At 38.8% G+C, this 17,908-nt stretch overlaps 1 protein-coding gene across 3 annotated transcripts in view; it reads left to right on the top strand.

Moving 5' to 3' along the window:
• Nucleotides 1-17,908, top strand: part of RAB27A (RAB27A, member RAS oncogene family) — a 74,022-nt gene that overhangs the window by 46,838 nt on the left and 9,276 nt on the right. For all 3 annotated transcript variants that reach the window (XM_067747617.1, XM_067747607.1, XM_067747616.1), the window contains 4 exons: nt 66-240; nt 8,457-8,542; nt 10,522-10,625; nt 15,762-15,885. In XM_067747617.1, the coding sequence (XP_067603718.1) occupies nt 88-240; nt 8,457-8,542; nt 10,522-10,625; nt 15,762-15,885 (467 nt within the window). In that variant the 5' untranslated portion in view covers nt 66-87. The remainder of the gene's footprint in view (nt 1-65; nt 241-8,456; nt 8,543-10,521; nt 10,626-15,761; nt 15,886-17,908) is intronic.

Below are 17,908 nucleotides of genomic sequence, written 5' to 3'. Positions count from 1 at the left end.
TCATGGAAGATTCTAATATTTTCTAATCGGTTTTTGGTAAATATACATTTGTTTGTATTTTTCAGGTGAACCACTGAGTTCTTCATTATGTCTGATGGAGACTATGATTACCTCATCAAGTTTTTAGCTCTGGGAGACTCTGGAGTAGGGAAGACCAGTGTACTTTACCAGTACACAGATGGTAAATTTAACTCCAAATTTATCACGACAGTCGGCATTGATTTCAGGGAAAAGAGAGTGGTAAGTTCTGTATCCTTCTATATAAAAACATAATCTGAGTCAACATTTGCCTGTCTGTTTTGTTTACTTTGTAGGAATTAGGAGGACAAAGGTTGGAATCTAAAATTAAAGGGTACCTATGAGAGTGTATTATGTTCAGTCTGGGCAATGTGATTAAAGGCTGTAACTGAGGACACTTCATATAAAACCAAGCAGATAAAATAAAAGTGAAGATTTAAAAAAATTTCCTTGATACTCTTTTGGATGGTATGTTCCTTCTGATTTCCACAAAGTTATTTGTGGAATTTGCTTCGTACCTTTGTTATGAAGCTTGCAATCTTCCCTGCTCCTCATACCCCTGTTTTGTGGGCTATTTCTTCCATTTTTGATATCATTTTAAATGGATTTTCTCTTAATTAAGGCCTCAGCTATCCCATGTGGAACACTAAGTGGCAGAACTCATTGATCCCACCAGGAGTGTGAGGTTGGAGTAGGGATGGGAATGGCGGTAGGGCATATGAATCTGGGAGGTAACCAAGGGAACAGCAAGGTTCTGCAGAATAAGGGAAGTGGATATTTTAAAATATTTTTATTTAATTTATATTTCAGAGGACAGCAAGACAAGTTATTGTGGGGTAGGGAGGAAGGCAGGAGGTTAGTATGTCCAGGAACTACATTTCTTACTGAAAAAGCAGCTGTTCCCATGAAGCAGGTCAACAAGTAGTCAGGAGATTAATGACAAAAACCCTGCAGTGGAGAGTATCCTACCTGGGAAAAATGAATGGTCTCTGGCTTCTAGGACAGAAATATTCATTCCCTCTGATCCACCCTAAGCCTTCCACTACCAGAGAGTCTGTTTCTTTTTCTTTCTTTTTTTTTTAAATTATTTTCAAATTGAGGTATAGTTGCTGTACAATATTGTATAAGTTTCAGGTATACAATATAGTGATTCACAATTTTTAAAGGTTATATTCCATTTATAGTTATTATAAAATATTGGCTATATTCCCTGTGTTGTACAATATATCCTTATACCTTATTTATTTTATATATAGTAGTTTGTACCTCTCAATTCCCTACCCCATCTTGCCCCTCCCCTATATGCTTGTGATTATATTTATTAACTAATCCCCATTTTATAACTTTGTTTTTAAAAAATAACTTTATTGAGATATAATTTATATAAAATTCACCCATTTAACATGTACAATTCAGTGGTATTTTAGTATATTCACAGTTGTGCAACTGTCACCACTACCAAATTTTAGAACATTTCATCACCCCAAAAGAAACCTCATATCCTTTAGCATTTTTCCATTTTCCCTCCCCCAGCCACTAATCTACTCTCTGGATTTGCTCGTTTGGATTTATCATGTAAATGGAATCATACAATATGTGGCCTTTTGCGTCTGGCTTCTTTTACTTAGTGTAATGTTTTCTGCATAATGTTGTATCGTGTATCAGAACTTCATTCCTTTTTATGATCAAATAGTATTCCATTGTATTGGTATACCACATTTTGTTTATCCATTCATCCATTAGTGGACATTTCAGTTGTTTCACTTTTTAGCTGTTATGAACCATACTTCTATTAATATTCATATACATTTTTTGGGTGAACTTATGTTTTCAATATACTTATATAGGCTTGGAGCGGATTTGACTGGCTATATGATAACTCTCTGTTTAACTTTGAGGGACTTTCACATTTTTCGGAAGATGCTGCCCCATTTTACATCCTCACCAACCATGTATGAGGGTTCCAATTTCTCTATATCTTCACCAGCTCTTCTTGTTGTCTGTTTGATTGTAGCCATTCTAGTGGGTGTGAAGTGGTACCTCATTGCAAGTTTGACTTTAATTTCCCTAATGATGAATGTTGTGGAACAATCACCTTTTCATATGCTTATCGGCCATTTGTTTATCATCTTTGGAGAAATGTCTGTTCAGATCCTTTGCCTATTTTGAAATTGGTTGTTTTTTTGTTGTTAAGTTTTAAGAGGTTTTTTTGTGTGTGTATTCTGGATAAATGTTCTTATCAGATATATGATATGCAAATAGTTTTAGCTTTTACATTTAGATCTGTGATCCATTTTGAGTTAATTTTGGGGTATAGGGTGAATAGGGGTCCAACTTCATTCTTCTGCATGTGTATATCTAATTGTCCCAGCACCATTTGTTGAAAAGACTATTCTTTCCCCTGTTGAATGTTCTTGACACTCTTGTTGAAAATCAGTTGACCATAAATGTAAGGGTTTATTTTTGGACTCTCAATTCTATTCCATTTATCTATATGTCTATCCTTATGCCACTATCTTGATTACTGTAGCTTTGTTGTAAGTTTTGAAATTGGGAAGCACGAGTCCTCCCACTTTGTCTTTTTTCACTATTATTTTGCGTTCCTTGCAATTTCATATGAATCTTAGGGACAGCTTGTTAATTTCTACCAAGAAGCCGGCTGAGATTCTGATAGGGTTTGCATTGACTCTGTAGAATAATTTGGTGAGTATTGGTATCTTAACACTATTAAGTCTTCCGACTTGTGAACGTGGAATGTTTTCCTATTTAGATCTCCTTTAATTTCTTTCAACAATATTTTATAGCTTTCAGAATATGTTTTATACTTTTTAATTAAATTTATTCTTAATCTTTTTATGCTATTATAAATTAAATTGTTTTCTTAATTTTTTTTTGAATTGTTCCTTGCCAGTGTATAAAAATACAATTTATTTTGTAAGTTGAGCTTGTATACTGGAACCTTACTGAACTTGTTTATTAGTTTTAATATAACCTGTACATGTGTGTGTAGGGGGTGTATGTATCTGTGTGTGTATTTATTCCTTAGGATTTCCTATATACAAGATAGGAAATAGATGTTCGGAATTCCCATCTTCTGTTATACTTCTTCCTTTCCAACTTGGGTATGTTTTGTTTCTTTTTCTTGCCTAATCGCCCTGATGAGAACCTCCAGTAAAAAGTCGAATAGAAGTGTTCAGAGAGAACATCTTTGTCTTGTCTTTTAGAGAGAAAGCATTCAGTCACCATTAAGTGTAATATAAGCTGTGCATTTTTCATAGATGCTGTTCTTCAGGTCAAGGATGTTCCCTTCTATTCCTAATTTGTTGAGCATGTTTATCATGAAAGGTGTTGGACTTTTTCAAATGCTTTTTCTGCATCTTTTGAAATGGTCGTGTGGTTTTAGTCCTTTAGTCTATAACTGTTCTATTCCATTACAAATCAATATTGGTTGATTTTTGTATGTTAAACCAATCTTGTTGTTCTCGTGATAACTTCTACTCAGTCATGGTATATAATCCTTTATATATTTTTCTGGATTCTTTTTGCTAGTATTTTGGTGTCTGTATTCAGAGAGGATATTGGTCTGTAGTTTTTCTTCCCCTCGTATCTTTGATTTTGGTGTCAGGATAATATAGGCCTCATAAAATGAGGTGGGAAGTATTTCCTTCTTTTCTATATTTTAGAAGAGTTTGAGAAGGATTTGTGTTAATTTTTCTGTAAACATTTGATCAGATTCATCAGTGAAGGCATTTGGGCCTGGCCTTTTCTTTGTGGGAAGTTATTTTTATTATGAATTCAGTCTTCTTATTGGTTATATATTTCTTTAGATTTTCTATTTTTTCTTGAGTTAGTTTCAATTGTTTGGGTCTAGGAATTTCTCCATTTCTTCTAAGCTATCTAATATTTTGACATACAATTGTTCATACTATTCCTTTATAATCTTTTTACATATGTAAGGTTGGTAGTGTTGTCCTTTCTTTCATTTCTGATTTTAAGAATTTGAGTCTTCTATTTTTATCCTTGATTAGTCTAACTAAAGGTTTATCAATTTTCTTGATTTTTTTTCAAAGAAAAGTTCATTTATTTCTACTCTAACCTTTATTATTTCTTTCCTTCTGCTTGCTTTGGAATTAGTTTATTCTTATTTTTCTAGTTTTTTGAGGTTGAAGTTTAAGCTATTGATTTGAGATCTTTCTTGTTTTTTAATATAGGTGTTTACTGCTAAAAATTTCCCTCTGAGCACTGCTTTAAGTTCACTTAGTATTTTTTGTATGTTGTGCTTTTCATTCATCTAAAAATATTTTCTACTTTCCCTTGTGTTTCTTCTTTGACCCATTGGTTATTTAAGACTGTATTGTTTAATTTCCACATATTCATGAATTTTCCAAATTTCTTTCTGTTAATGATTTCTAATTTTACCACATTGTGGTTAGAGAACATACTTTGTATGACTTCAGTTTTTTAAATTTATTGAGGCTTGTTTGATGACCTAACATATGGTCTGTCCTTGAGAATGTTTCATGTGAACCTGAGAAGAATGTGTATTTTGCAGTTGTTGGGTGAAATCTTCTGTAGATGTCTATTGTGTCTAATTGGCTTACAGTGTTCTGCAGGTCTTCTGTTTCGTTGTTCATCTGCCTGCTTGTTTTATCCTTTTCTTTTTTTTTTTTTTTTTTGCGATACGCGGGCCTCTCACTGCTGTGGCCTCTCCCGTTGCGGAGCACAGGCTCCGGACGCGCAGGCTCAGCGGCCATGGCTCATGGGCCCAGCCGCTCCACAGCATGTGGAATCTTCCCGGACCGGGGCTCGAACCTGTGTCCCCTGCATCGGCAGGCGGACTCTCAACCACTGTGCCACCAGGGAAGCCCCTGTTTTATCCACTATTGAAAGTAGTATTGAAGTCTCTAAATATTATTGTCAAATTGTTCATTTCTCTTTTTATCCCTATGTATCCTTAATAAATCAGCCCTTTTATCATTATAAAATATCCTTCTTTGTCTCTAATAACTCTTTTTGTCTTCAAGTCTATTTTGTCTCATATTAGTATAGCCACTCCAGCTCTCTCTTTGTTATTGTTTGCATGGTATATATTTTTTTCATCCTTTTCCCTACACCTTTTTGAATTTAAAGTGTGTCTTTTGTAGATAGCATATAGTCGGATCATGTTTTTAAATCCATTCTACCAACCCCTGCCTTTCACTTGGAGTCTTTAATACATTTATATTCAATATAATTACTGATAAAGTAGGATTTATATCTGCCATTTTGCTACTTGTTTTCTGTGTATCTCATCTTTTTTCTGTTGTTTTGTTATTTCTTTGCAACTGTGTTACATAGATATTTTCTAGTATACTATTTAAATTCCCTTCTCATTTTTTACTATATATTTTTTGAATTATTTTCTTAATAGTTCCCCTAGGGATTACAGTTGTCATCTTACTTTTTAACAATCTAGTTTGGATTAATACCAATTTAATTTCAATGCCATACTCTGCTCTTATGTGGCTCCATTTCCTACCCCTTACTTTGCACTGTTATTGTCATACAAATTGCATCTTTATACACTGTGTGCCCATCAGCACAGGTTTATGATTATTAATTTATGCAATTGTATTTTAATCAGATGGAAGGAAAGAGTTGCAAAAAACCATTTATACTGTCTTTTATATTGACCCACGTAGTTATCTTTACTGGTGCTCTTTATTTCTTTATATGGATTCGAATTACTGGCTAGGGTCCTTTCATCTCAGCCTGAAGCTCTGTCTTTATTATTTCTTGCAGGGCAGTTCTGCTAGCAATGAATTTTCTGTTTTTGTTTATCTGAGGTTGTCTTAATTTCTCTTTTAATTTTAAAGAATAGCTTTGCTGGATATAGGATTCTTGGTTGACAGTCTTTTTTCTTTCAACACTTTTTGTCATCCTACTGCCTTTTGGCCTTCATTTTTTTTGATGATAAATCAGCTCTTAGTCTTATTGGGATCCCTTGCATGTGCTGAATCACTTTTCTCTTGCTGCTTTTAAAATTCTCTCTGTCTTTTGATTTTGACAGTTTGGTGGTAATATGTCTAGTCAGTATCAGCAAGCTTATCCTTCTTGGAGTTTACTGAGTTTCTTGAATGTGGAGATGAATGTTTTTCTTCAGATTTGGAAAGTTTTTGGCTATTATTTCCTCAAATATTTTTTCTGCCTCTTTCTATCTCTCCTTTTTTTTATTTTTATTTTTTTACGGGATTGCTAGTATGCATATATTGGTATGTTTCATGGTGTTCCATAGGTCTCCAAGACTCTCTTCACTTTTTTTAAAAAAATGAGTTAATTTATTTTTGGCTGTGTTGGGTCTTTGTTGCTGTGCGTAGGCTTTCTTTAGTTGCGGCAAGCAGGGGCTACTCTTCGTTGCCGTGCGCAGGCTTCTCGTTGCGGTGGCTTCTCTTGCTGCCGAGCACGGGCTCTAGACGCATGGGCTTCAGTAGCTGTGGCGCACGGGCTCAGCAGTGTGGCTCGTGGGCTTCAGAGTACAGGCTCAGCAGTTGTGGCATGCAGGCCCAGCTGCTCCACAGCATGTGAGATCCTCCTGGATCAGGGCTCGAACCCACATCCCCTGCACTGGCAGGTGGATTCCCAACCACTGTGCCACCAGGGAATTCCCTCTCTTCACTTATATTAATTCCTTTTTTTTTTCTTTTGTGAGTAGACTAGGTGATCTCAATTGAGCTATCTTTAGATTCAGTGATTATTTCTTCTGCCAGTTCAAATCTCCTCTTGAGCCCCTCTAGTGAATATTGCACTTCAGTTATAATTTTTAACTCCAGAATGTCTGTTTACTACTTTTTATAATATCTATCTCTTTATTGACATTCTCTATTCAGTGGGGCATTATTCTCATACTTTCCTTTGATTCCTTAGACATGATTTCCTTTAGTTCTTTGAACATATTTATAATAGCTGATTTAAAGTCTTGTAAGTTCAACATCTGGACTTCCTTAGGAATGGTTTCTTTTGGTTGCTTTATCTGTGTGTGTGTTCCTATTTCTTTGTGTGTCTTATAAATTTTGTTGAGAGCTGAACATTTACATTGATAGAATGTAGCAACTCTGGAAATCAGATTCCTCCCCATTCCCAAGGGTTTCTTGTTTTTCCTGTTTATTTTTGTCGTCACTGTTTGTTTAGTGATGTTCTTGGGCTAATTCTGTGAAGTCTGTATTTCTTGTTACGTGCAGCTACTGAAGTCTCTGCTTAGTTAACTTAGTGGTCAGCTAATGAGTGGACAGAAAGTTTCTTAAATTCTTGAGCCAGTATATCTCTCAGCTTTCTCTGAGGGACTCTGTGTGTGTGTGCTGGGATGTTTGCTTAATGCTCCTGCAGGCAGTTTACAACTCTGCCTTAGCCTTCACTTCTGCTTGAGAAGAGTCTCAAGGTCAGCCAAAGGTGAGAGATTAGGGCATTTTTAGGTCTTTCCTGGACATATGTACAACCATGCACATGAGCCTGGCCTAGTAGGTTCCAAGGAATATTGTGAAACTTTTCAAATCTCTCTGTGGACATCTCATATCTTATCTTTAAGATTTGGGGTTAGATTAGGTCCAACTGGTCTTGCTGCCTTTGGTAGCTGTGATGTTAAATAATTGCTGCTGATTGCTTTCAATAAATGGTCTAAGGATAGGGTTTTCTCATAGAGCAAGTTAAGTCAGATAAAATAAAGACAAGACTTGGGAATGGAGCTTTACAGGCAGATTTCAGACACTACTCTGGGGATGAGACTTTTGGGGAACTCCAAACCTGTTCTGCCTCTCCTTCCTACAGTGGTTGCTGCACTGATGGTTTTCACAGCTACTGTAGTTGTGCATCTGTTGGTTTTCAAGGCTACAGTGGAGCCGGAGAGGGAGAATGGGAATAGGACAAGTTAAAAAGGCACAAAATTTATAATTTTTACTGATATTCAGCTGTTTTTCTTGAATAGGTGCTCCTAGGAATGTTGCAAGCTTTTGTTAATTTTAAGGGTTTGGAAAAAGTTGATTTTGACTATTTTTGCCAGTGTTTTTATTGCTTTGATGGAGGAAGAGATTTTCAGAGGCCCTTCCTATAAAATTGTTTTAAGAGTACTTTTTAAACATAGGATGGGGAGAAGGTAATATTTCCTGAAACTAGTGACCTGAGGGGACTTTGAGGAAAGGTGAGCTGATTATTATTTTTTAATACAAATTATGTATTACTTGTATATTTTGTAATATATTTATAAAGATATATAATGTACATACATCATTTAATACAAATTATTGTGTTACCCAAAGACGATTATTTGGAATAAAATACAAATAAGATTATATTCCAGATGGGATTTCCTTTAGAAGTTTAGATGCTTAGGGGAGTTGTACTGAATAGGAAAGTGAGAAGAAGTTCTCTCAGAAGTTCTCTTTTTCTCTTTCATTTTTCCATTTTAGGTGTACAGAGCCAATGGACCAGATGGAGCCATTGGCAGAGGCCAGAGAATCCACCTGCAGTTATGGGACACAGCAGGGCAGGAGAGGTATGAGATCTTCACTTACGTGCTCCTTACTGGAGGAAAGGGGAAAAACAGCTGCGCTCTTCACACAGTGACCTGAGCAGGAAAAGGCCAGCTGATTAGTTGATTTGCACCTGGATAAGACATGCTGCCAAATTAGCAGGAAATGTATCAGTCTGAGCTGATAATGGTGGCTTTATTTCGTACAAGGTCAAAGGAAAAATGGATCCTTTTCAAAATGGACCCTTTTACTTATGGACTTTTTTCTTTTTCTCCCACCCTTTTTTTAGATCTGTATACTTTTCTCCATTTGCTTTTGCTGTTTACTCAACCACAAAGAAGGCTGTAGAGTTGTATGCGTTATTCTTACCTGATTGTTGAAACCTAGTAGAAAATCTCATTGGAATTAATTTATATGGTCAGAGGTTGCATGACAAAAATGTCACATGAAATCTTCATATGAAGTTACTTTTTACAAATTGCAGTATAGTTGATTTACAGTGTTGTGTTAATTTCTGCTGTATGGTAAAGTGATTCAGTTATACAAATATATACATTCTCTTTTATGTTCTTTTCCATTATGGTTTATCACAGGATATTGAATATAGTTCTCTGTGCTATATAATAGAACCTTGTTGTTTATAATAGTTTGCATCTGCTAATCCCAAACTCCCAATTCATCCCTCCCCCACCCCTCTCCCCCCTTGGCAACCACAAGTCTGTTTGAAGTTGCTTTTAGTTAGCTATAGCCATGTTATCTCTCACAATTTCCTTGAAGGATTTTGTTTGTTTAACTTTTTATCATGGGAAACTCCGAGTATATGCAGAAGTAGAGAGGACAGTACAGTGAACTCAGGTACTAATTCCCTGGTTTCAACAGCCATCAAGTTGTGGCCCATCGTATTTCACGTATATTCCTCACCTTTTCCCACCACCCCCACCGCCCAATTATTTTGAAGCAAATCCCAAATAGCAAATTATTTCATTCGTAACTATTTTGGTACGTATCTCTGAAAGATAAGTACTCATTTTGTAAAAACATGGATTAGAAATAATTGAGAAAACTTAAAAGAGTGGATTAGATGACAGATTTGTACCAGTATTTTCTTCCCTGGAGCCTTTGCCCGTCAGTTGCAGGCTTTGCATAAAAGCAAAATAAGAGAAAACCTGCTACTAGAGGGGGAGAGAGAGAGGAGAGAGCAGGATAAATCCTTGGTGGAGAGAGTACCAAGAAAGGGGTGACTGAGGCGATACTATCCCCACCTTAAAGCCAAAGAAATGGTTCTCAGAGATAAGAGATTTCTTTAGAGACTGAACATTAAAAGGTCATGGAACACATTGTGATGTTCAATCAAGTCAGGCTTTCACAGGACAAAGAAGACAAACACAGCAAGCACCGTTGCTTTTGGCCTATTTAACTCTTAACTGTACAATAAATTCTGGACTGAGACCAGGGAATCACGAGCTGGTTCTTGTCATCCCTGTCCAGCAGGCTGGGTTTTTAAATCACATGGCCTATTAACACATAAACTTTTATCAGTCAGATAAATAACTGTAATGTACATGTTTGGAATAGCATCATCTAACTTATTTAAAATTTTTTAAAAGTTTACACAGGTGGTCTTTATTTTAAAAGAAAATTGCACGTTTAACTTTGGATAATTGTTGGCATTTTCGAAAGTCTAGATTTGTTTTCACATATTCTTTCTTGCTCTAGATAACTACTTACTATATTTTGTATGCTATCCAATATCATTGATTATGTACATAATTCTACACTGTTGAAATTATCTATTAATGTAATACAGTAAATCTTGCACAAATAAGATTTATGCATGTATAATGTGCATATATAATGTGAAGTTACTAGAAACAGCGGCATGTTATTAAACATCTAACTTGTTTTTGATGAACTGTTGTAAGAGGCTGAGGGCACTGCTGGTGGCTTTATCTCTCAAGAGTGGGGCCATGGTTTAGGTGACCAATCTGCTTTATGTTCCCAGGTTCCGCAGCTTGACAACCGCATTCTTCAGAGATGCTATGGGGTTTCTTCTGCTCTTTGATCTGACAAATGAGCAAAGCTTCCTCAGTGTCAGAAACTGGATAAGTAAGTGTTAATAGTCCCCCTGCCTCTTGCTTCCCACTCCCTGCAATAAAATCCCTTTTATATTCTACTTCTTTTGTAAGTTGTTCTGTAAGAGCTCCTAGTGCTGTTTAAGATGCTGTTTAAAGGAGCAAGGCTCTTAGTTTAGGGGTGAAGATAACTGAAATACTCTGCTTTCCCTAGTCATGCTCACTTTCATTTGTTGAGTGCATCGTGCACTCTAGATACAAGGAGTGCTTTCTATGTAATCTCTTCATCAGTCTTTTCCACAAAGGGGACTCTCATCTGCATTTTATAGATGAGGAAATAGAAGCCTAGAGAAGTGCTATCAGGTATTTTACCATCCCAGGGTTTAAAACATATATTACATTGACCCTTTTGAAAGCTTAATGGACCCTACCCCTGGCTCCATGTCTCTTCTGTATTTAGAGACCCCTTTCTACTTTTAGGGCCAGAGCATTTACCAGGAAGATCCCGTCATAGAAACCTCTAGAACTGCATTGGCCAGAGTGGTCCCCAGCAATATATATATGAACCTGCATTTTGGCTCTTTGGAGACAGCCTAATCTCTTACATGATTGGTTATAGTAGCCATTTAAAATACTGCTACTTGACCAAATGTATCATTTTCTTGCCTTGCAAATGTACATTTTCCTCTGTTGGTTGTATTAGTGTTACCTTAGAGAATCTGTTGAGAGGGCTGTGATGTTAAATTCTTAACATCCACATCTTTAAAGTGAAAACACTTATTTCGAAACACCCACTACTTAAGAATTTGGAGTTTCTGTATTATGAAAGGGTAATGGGCTGTGGTTTTTATAGTAGAAAACCTTATTTTAAAAAATGAGGGACCTCCCTGGTGGTGCAGTGGTTAAGAATCCGCCTGCCAATGCAGGTGACACAGGTTCACGCCCTGGTCCAGGAAGATCCCACATGCCGCGGAGCACCTAAGCCCTTGCACCGCAACTACTGAGCCCACATGCCACACTACTGAAGCCCGTGAGCCTAGAGCCCATGTTCCACAACAAAAGAAGCCACCGCAATGAGAAGCCTGTGCACCACAACGAAGAGTAGCCCCCGCTCGCCGCAACTAGAGAAAGCCCGCGCGCAGCAACGAAGACCAAGCACAGCCAAAAATAAATAATTTTTAAAAATAAAAAAAAGAGTTTTTAAATAAGTAATTTATTAGTGCCTTGTGGTTTTCAAAGCATTTTCACATAGTTTGTGTCTGATCCCCACGTGCCGCCTGTGAGCAGATGCAGGGAGGTGGTGTGTCCTAATTTTAGGATGAAGATGCTGAGCCTCACAGAGTAACAGACTTGTCCAATGACATGGAGCTTATGGCTTTTGATTCAGTGGCCTTTTTTCCCCCTTGATTCAGTGGCCCTTTATGTTCTTTCTCAACTAAGTTGATCACTAAGAGTTGAAGAGCTATTTAATACTTTAAATATAGGCTCCCCAGTTTAGTCATGTTTACTGGGCTTCACTTCGTTAAATGCCTGCCTGAGTCACACACCCTTACAATTGAAGGGTGGTGGCTATTTCTAATCTCTTATCCTCATTCCTTGCCCACCATTCTCGCCTCTGCATCATCGGAACAAATTCTGGGGCTTTCTTAAGTCAAGCACTTTAAAAGGATTGTTGTTAGAGATGGGCTCATAGAATCTTAGCATCGAAAGAGCATGAACCCACCTATTTTTCACTGGCAGAAACTGAAACCCTGGACAAGATAAATCTTGTCCATTTGGGCTTTATGGCTAGTTAGATGAAGAACAAAATCATGTGAAATTATGTGTATGTATGTATTATTTTATATTTTCCTTATAGTGTAAAAGAATTCTTTTTGCCCAGTTAGGTAAAGAAAATATGCATATTGGAGATTTCGCATCTTCAATGGAAAGTATTCTCCTCCCTCCAGCCCCGTTTTTAAAAAAATGGTATAAGGTTCAGTGTCAGAGGTGGTAATAGCAAATCTTAATTAGGAATAAAAATTTGTTAATTATCTATACATTTTATTTTTCCTCTTCCTGTTAGTATTTTGACTATTAGAGGGATCATTCATTTCTTCTTTTTTTTGGTCAAATTAAAAATATATATATATATATATACACACTAATGGTGATAGAAGAACAGAGGCAGTGTTGCATTGAGCAGGTAGCTGAGTCCTGGGCACTGAAGGCCCAGGGGGAGGAAGCAAGTCTGCCCCCTCCCTTTGCTTCTCTAGAGCTGCATTGCAGTCCCTTCTCCCTTGACCCAAGATCTGTCCATGCCATCTTGGGCAAGGGGTAAGAGTCCCAAGGTGATCCCTGCTGAGTTTAGTAGACTGAATAGAGAGCTGTGTCCTCTGGGCCTGAATTTGAAATCTGAGAGCAATCAGATAGTTTTTATCACTCACCTGTCTTTCTGGAGCTTGTAGGAGGAGCCAGTCATGCCCACAGGCAGCGTGTTTTGTAGGGAAACTCTAAAGCAGCTTATATTTCTAAACTTTTCTTCTGTAGCCTCACATAAATGGGACAAGAGCCCAGCAGGTATATTTTTAACGTATTTTTGCCTTTATATTTTTATTCCGTTATTCCCTCTGTCTGAAAAGCCCTCCTCACACCCACTCCCATTTCCTTAAAAAGTTGAGTTTTACTTTTTCTTTAAAATATAGCAAAATATGGCCTCCATGAAATTTTCTGTGATAACTTTGTTGGATTAAATTCTTTCTCTCCTCTTAACTCCTATTACCTTTTGTACTACTTACAGGGTCCGTATCACATACCACCTCTAGTTGTAGTTATTTATGTATGTGCTTTTTTCCTTGGTGAGATTTTTTTAAAAGGATTAATCAATTTACTTAAAAAATATTTTTTATTTGGCTGTGCCGGGTCTTAGTTGAGGCATGTAGGATCCTTAGTTGCAGCACGCGAACTCTTAGTTGCGGCATGTGGGATCTATTTTCCCTGACCAGGGATCGAACCCGGGCCCATTGCATTGGGAGCACAGAGTCTTTAGCCACTGGACCACCAGGGACGTCTGTAATTTACCTTTTTTTCTTTTGTGGCTGTGTTGGGTCCTCATTACTGCGCACGGGCTTTCTCCAGTTGCAGTGAGTGGGGGCTACTCTTCGTTGCAGTGCGTGGGCTTCTCATTGCGGTGGCTTCTCTTGTTGTGGAGCACAGGCTCTAGGCACACAGGCTTCAGTAGTTGCAGCACGTGGGCCTCAGTACATGGGCTTCAGTAGTTACAGTGCCTGGGCTCAGTAGTTGTGGCACATGGGCTCAGTAGTTGTGGCTCATGGGCTGTAGAGTGCAGGCTCAGTAGTTGTGGCACACAGGCTTAGTTGCTCCACAGCATGTGGGATCTTACTGGACCAGGGATCGAACCCACGGTAAGTAATTCACAGATTTTGTAGAAAAGTTGGGAAAAAAGAAAAATTATCAGTTATCGTACTTCCCAGACTCCTCAAAGTAAATACTATTAAACATTACTACTGGTAATACACAGCAGCTCTAAATTCTTTATTATATTAACAATGATTGTCAAGTGCAAGCATGCATCTAGATCCCCCCAGAGGGCTTGTTAAAACACAGATTCCAGGCCTGAAACACAGCCTTCCTGATTCAGTAGATCTGGGGTGGTACCTGAGAATTTGCATTTCTAACAAGTTCCCAGGTGATGGTTAGGCTGCTGGTCCATGGACCTTACCTGAAGAGTTGCTGAATTAACTCATTTAATCTTCACCTAAACCCTATGAAGTAAGTACCGTCATTATCACCATTTACAGATGGGGAAACTGAGGCACAGAGTGGCCACATAACTTCCTCAAGGCCACACAGCTAGTAAATGGCAGAGCCAGGATTCAACCTTAGACACCCTGAGTCCTGAGTTCATGCTCATAACCATGACACTGAATAGACATGGTGTTAACAGAGCACAGAGTCTCTCTGGAGACGAGAAAGGTTTCACAGTAGAGGTAACTAAGAGGCAAGTCTTAAAGGAAGGGTTGGGATTCCTTGAAGGAAGGTTGTATTTGGGTATTCAAGGGTGTGGGGACAGCATGTGTAACAGCCTGGAGGAAAGAAAGGTCTCGGCTGTTGTTGGAAATGGTACACAGTTTGGTCTTGCCTGTATGGGTCTTGTTTCCCCTAACTGTCCCTTGAGGGCAAAGGTCAGTGCCCTGAATTCTACACCAAGTATCAGGCCTCCCTTATTGCTCAGTAAATACTTGCCGATTTGACTTTCTCCTGATAAGATATAGCGAACATGACTTTATAATGAGGAACTAAAATGTCAACACTTTTCTGGTTAACCATGATAAAAAATAAATTAAGCCACACATTTTTGAGGATGTCTTATTGTGCAAGTTTGGGTTGCTTTCATTTCATTGTGGAGTGTGATGAGGAAGAAATAAGGCTTTATTTTCCTTCTTTGGGAGATTAAGCTCTTTAGCTTAGTTGAATTTCCCTTGATTTAACTGCTATTAAAAATTATTGCCTATTTACAGGTTTTCAGGTGAAAAGAAATAGCAGCTATGGAGTAAGAATTGTAGTCTCCTGCTTCTTGGTTCTGGTGACAGAATCATTTACTACTTATTCTGGGTTTTCTGTCTTCATTTGATCCTATATTTTGTTTGTTTTAGATAAATTGATTCTGCCTTAGGATAATAGGAAAATGTGAATAACATTTCAGATGGAAATAGGTTAGTTTATAGAAAGACAATTTGTTTTAAAATGTCATTGCTATGGAGAGAAAATATATGACAAACAGAGCTTTAAGATTAGCCATAAGCACTAGTAAATCCTCCAAGTTTTTTTTTTTCAAATGGCCTTCATAAGAAAGACAGCTATGTTGTATGTGTATGCATGTGTGTGTGTGTGTGTGTGTGTGTGTGTACATAACTTTTGGAGAGAGAACAAATTCTCCCATTCCTCTCCGATATAAATAAGCTGGGGTATGTGCATAAGGGTAGGATTAGTTTTACATCTCTGCCCCATCCATTTAGTTTTATAGCTTAGGGTCTTGGTGCTTTGAAAGAATTATATCAGTTCCTTATATCTGTGTATCCATTTACAGTTTCAAAGCACTTTTGCATGTATTCTCCACTGATCATAGACTTACATTACTTACCTATAATAAATTTTCTTATATTAATAGGCCAGCTACAAATGCATGCATATTGTGAAAACCCAGATATAGTGTTATGTGGAAATAAGAGTGATCTGGAAGACCAAAGAGTAGTAAAAGAGGAAGAAGCCAGAGGACTTGCAGAGAAGTATGGGTGAGTATTTTTGTGGAGGAATCTACAGGGCAAGTTTCCAATGCAAACATTTGCATATGAATGGATAACAAAAAGGGCAAAAGCAAAAAATTGAAACACTCAGATGTAGCCCTTGGGGGGAGGTGTCAAATACCTACTTTGCATATTAATATTATATGATATGGGAACCATAGCAACAGCAGTGGGCGAGGGCCCTCATTCAGTGCTTCAGTACCGTTTTTCTCAGTCTCTTGGTGTTTGAAGAAAGACAGCTTTGAGGTCAAATGCCCTAACTATGTAAGGCCTCCTTTCCAAGATGCAGGTAAGAGACACCCAGGGTAAGGAAATTCTCTATATTCAGCGAGGAAATTTCAAAGCCAGTTCCTATGCTGCTGTAGAGAGCTCCCGCAGACAAGAAGGCCTTATTGGCTTTGGAATACCTGTGCTGGGAGAGGACTGTGAAGATCCCCTTTGGTTTAAGCTGTGTTTTTGTGCTGGAGAATCAACTAAATACTGTCTTCCTCCTTTAGCTCAGGGAATAGGTTCATAGTAGCAGCAGCATTAACTGGACATGAGAGAAGGGGTCAGCCGCTGCTAATTAAGGTGTCTGGGGCACGTCTACAAAACAATTCGTGCTTTACTTTCTTTCTTCCTCTAATATAATGAGAATGCAAATGTGTATGTATTAATTACCCTTAATATAAGTGGGAGGCAGCAAGTAGGGTAGAGAAGGAAGGGGAGAGAGAGAGAGAGAGAGAGAGAGAGAGAGAGAGATATGGTGTGGGGTGTCAGTAGGCTGTGTGTAGGGGCGTTACCACGCTGGCGGCCTCTGTTAGGCAGGCCCGAGGAGGCCCTTTCCCTTTTCTTTGTGTGACCCCTGCTTTGTTCTTCCTTGGGCTGATTGAGTTCGGAAAACACTCAACAATGGGGTTCAAACCGGGGGTGGGGGGAAGTGGAAGGCCCGGTGGGAAGGAGCCAGAGTTTGGAGAGCTTTGAACACCAGGTAAGAAGAGTGGACTTGATCTCCCGGGACACAGGAAGTTGCCGAAAGCCTTCAAACGTGGAGGGCTGTTATGAGTACTTTCCCAGGTCAGTCTGGGGATGACGAGTGGGGTGAAGTGGAGAGCTGTCGGGCAGCCTTTGTAAAGTGTTGCTTTGTGTCTGACTCTGGAGCCCACAGGGCAGGCAGTCAGAGGGAAAGATGGATTTGAAGTGGCAGAGAGCCAGAACCAGCTGGGACCCGTAATCATGGACTGAAACTTGTATCAGTTCTTACGGCTTCTGACCTGGATGGTGTGGGTGTCCTACAGAAGCCAAGACCCTTTGCCACAGAGCTAAACACACACACCTGGCCCAGGAGTTGGAGAAGCTGAAGGAGGATCTAGGGGAAGGTGGAAAGGGGGCAGGTCTGGTCACTGGTCTGTGCCAAAGAGATGAGCTAGTGGAGAAGCGTCGATGTATGAGCAGAATGGCTGCTCCTTCACTTCCGCCCTCTGCATCCCCCCCGCTGCATCTCTCTGTGGTCCACCCTGACTGGGAAGGGAATTCTGGGAAGTTTTGTGCAATCTAGCCAAGCTGACAGATTGCAAAGCCATCACAGGTAGGGAGTGGGGGCCGGGCACTGGTGTCTTTTAAAAGCTCTCCATGTGATTTTTGTGAGCAGAGGTTGAGAACCTCTGACGGAGGTGATTCTGAAATGGAGGCTGACAGAGCCCTGCAGGCGATTCTGATCACCTGATATGTCCCCTCCTCTCATGAGAGGCACTTTGTGTAAAGTAGTGGAAGGAAAGAGGGAGGGATCAAATATCATGGAGGATTCTGTAGTGTTGAAGCTGGGCGCTGTGTTGCAAGGGGGTGAGGAGGAAGTAAGTGATGAAGCAACGGAAACTGTGGACCATGCTTTTGAGAAGTGTGTTTGCAAAGACCAAAAAAAAAAAAAAATAGGGCAGCTAGGGGAGTTAGCTGGATCAAAGAAGCACATTGTCAAGCTTTGTGGGGGAGTCTGGATTGATTTCTTATCCCTCTGGCCTTCTTCAGCCCTTTG

This window comes from Pseudorca crassidens, chromosome 1 (assembly GCF_039906515.1).
Source record: "Pseudorca crassidens isolate mPseCra1 chromosome 1, mPseCra1.hap1, whole genome shotgun sequence".
In the NCBI taxonomy this organism is placed as follows: domain Eukaryota; kingdom Metazoa; phylum Chordata; class Mammalia; order Artiodactyla; family Delphinidae; genus Pseudorca; species Pseudorca crassidens.
Note: the sequence above shows the minus strand (reverse complement) of the source record. Positions and strands in the feature narration are given on the sequence as shown.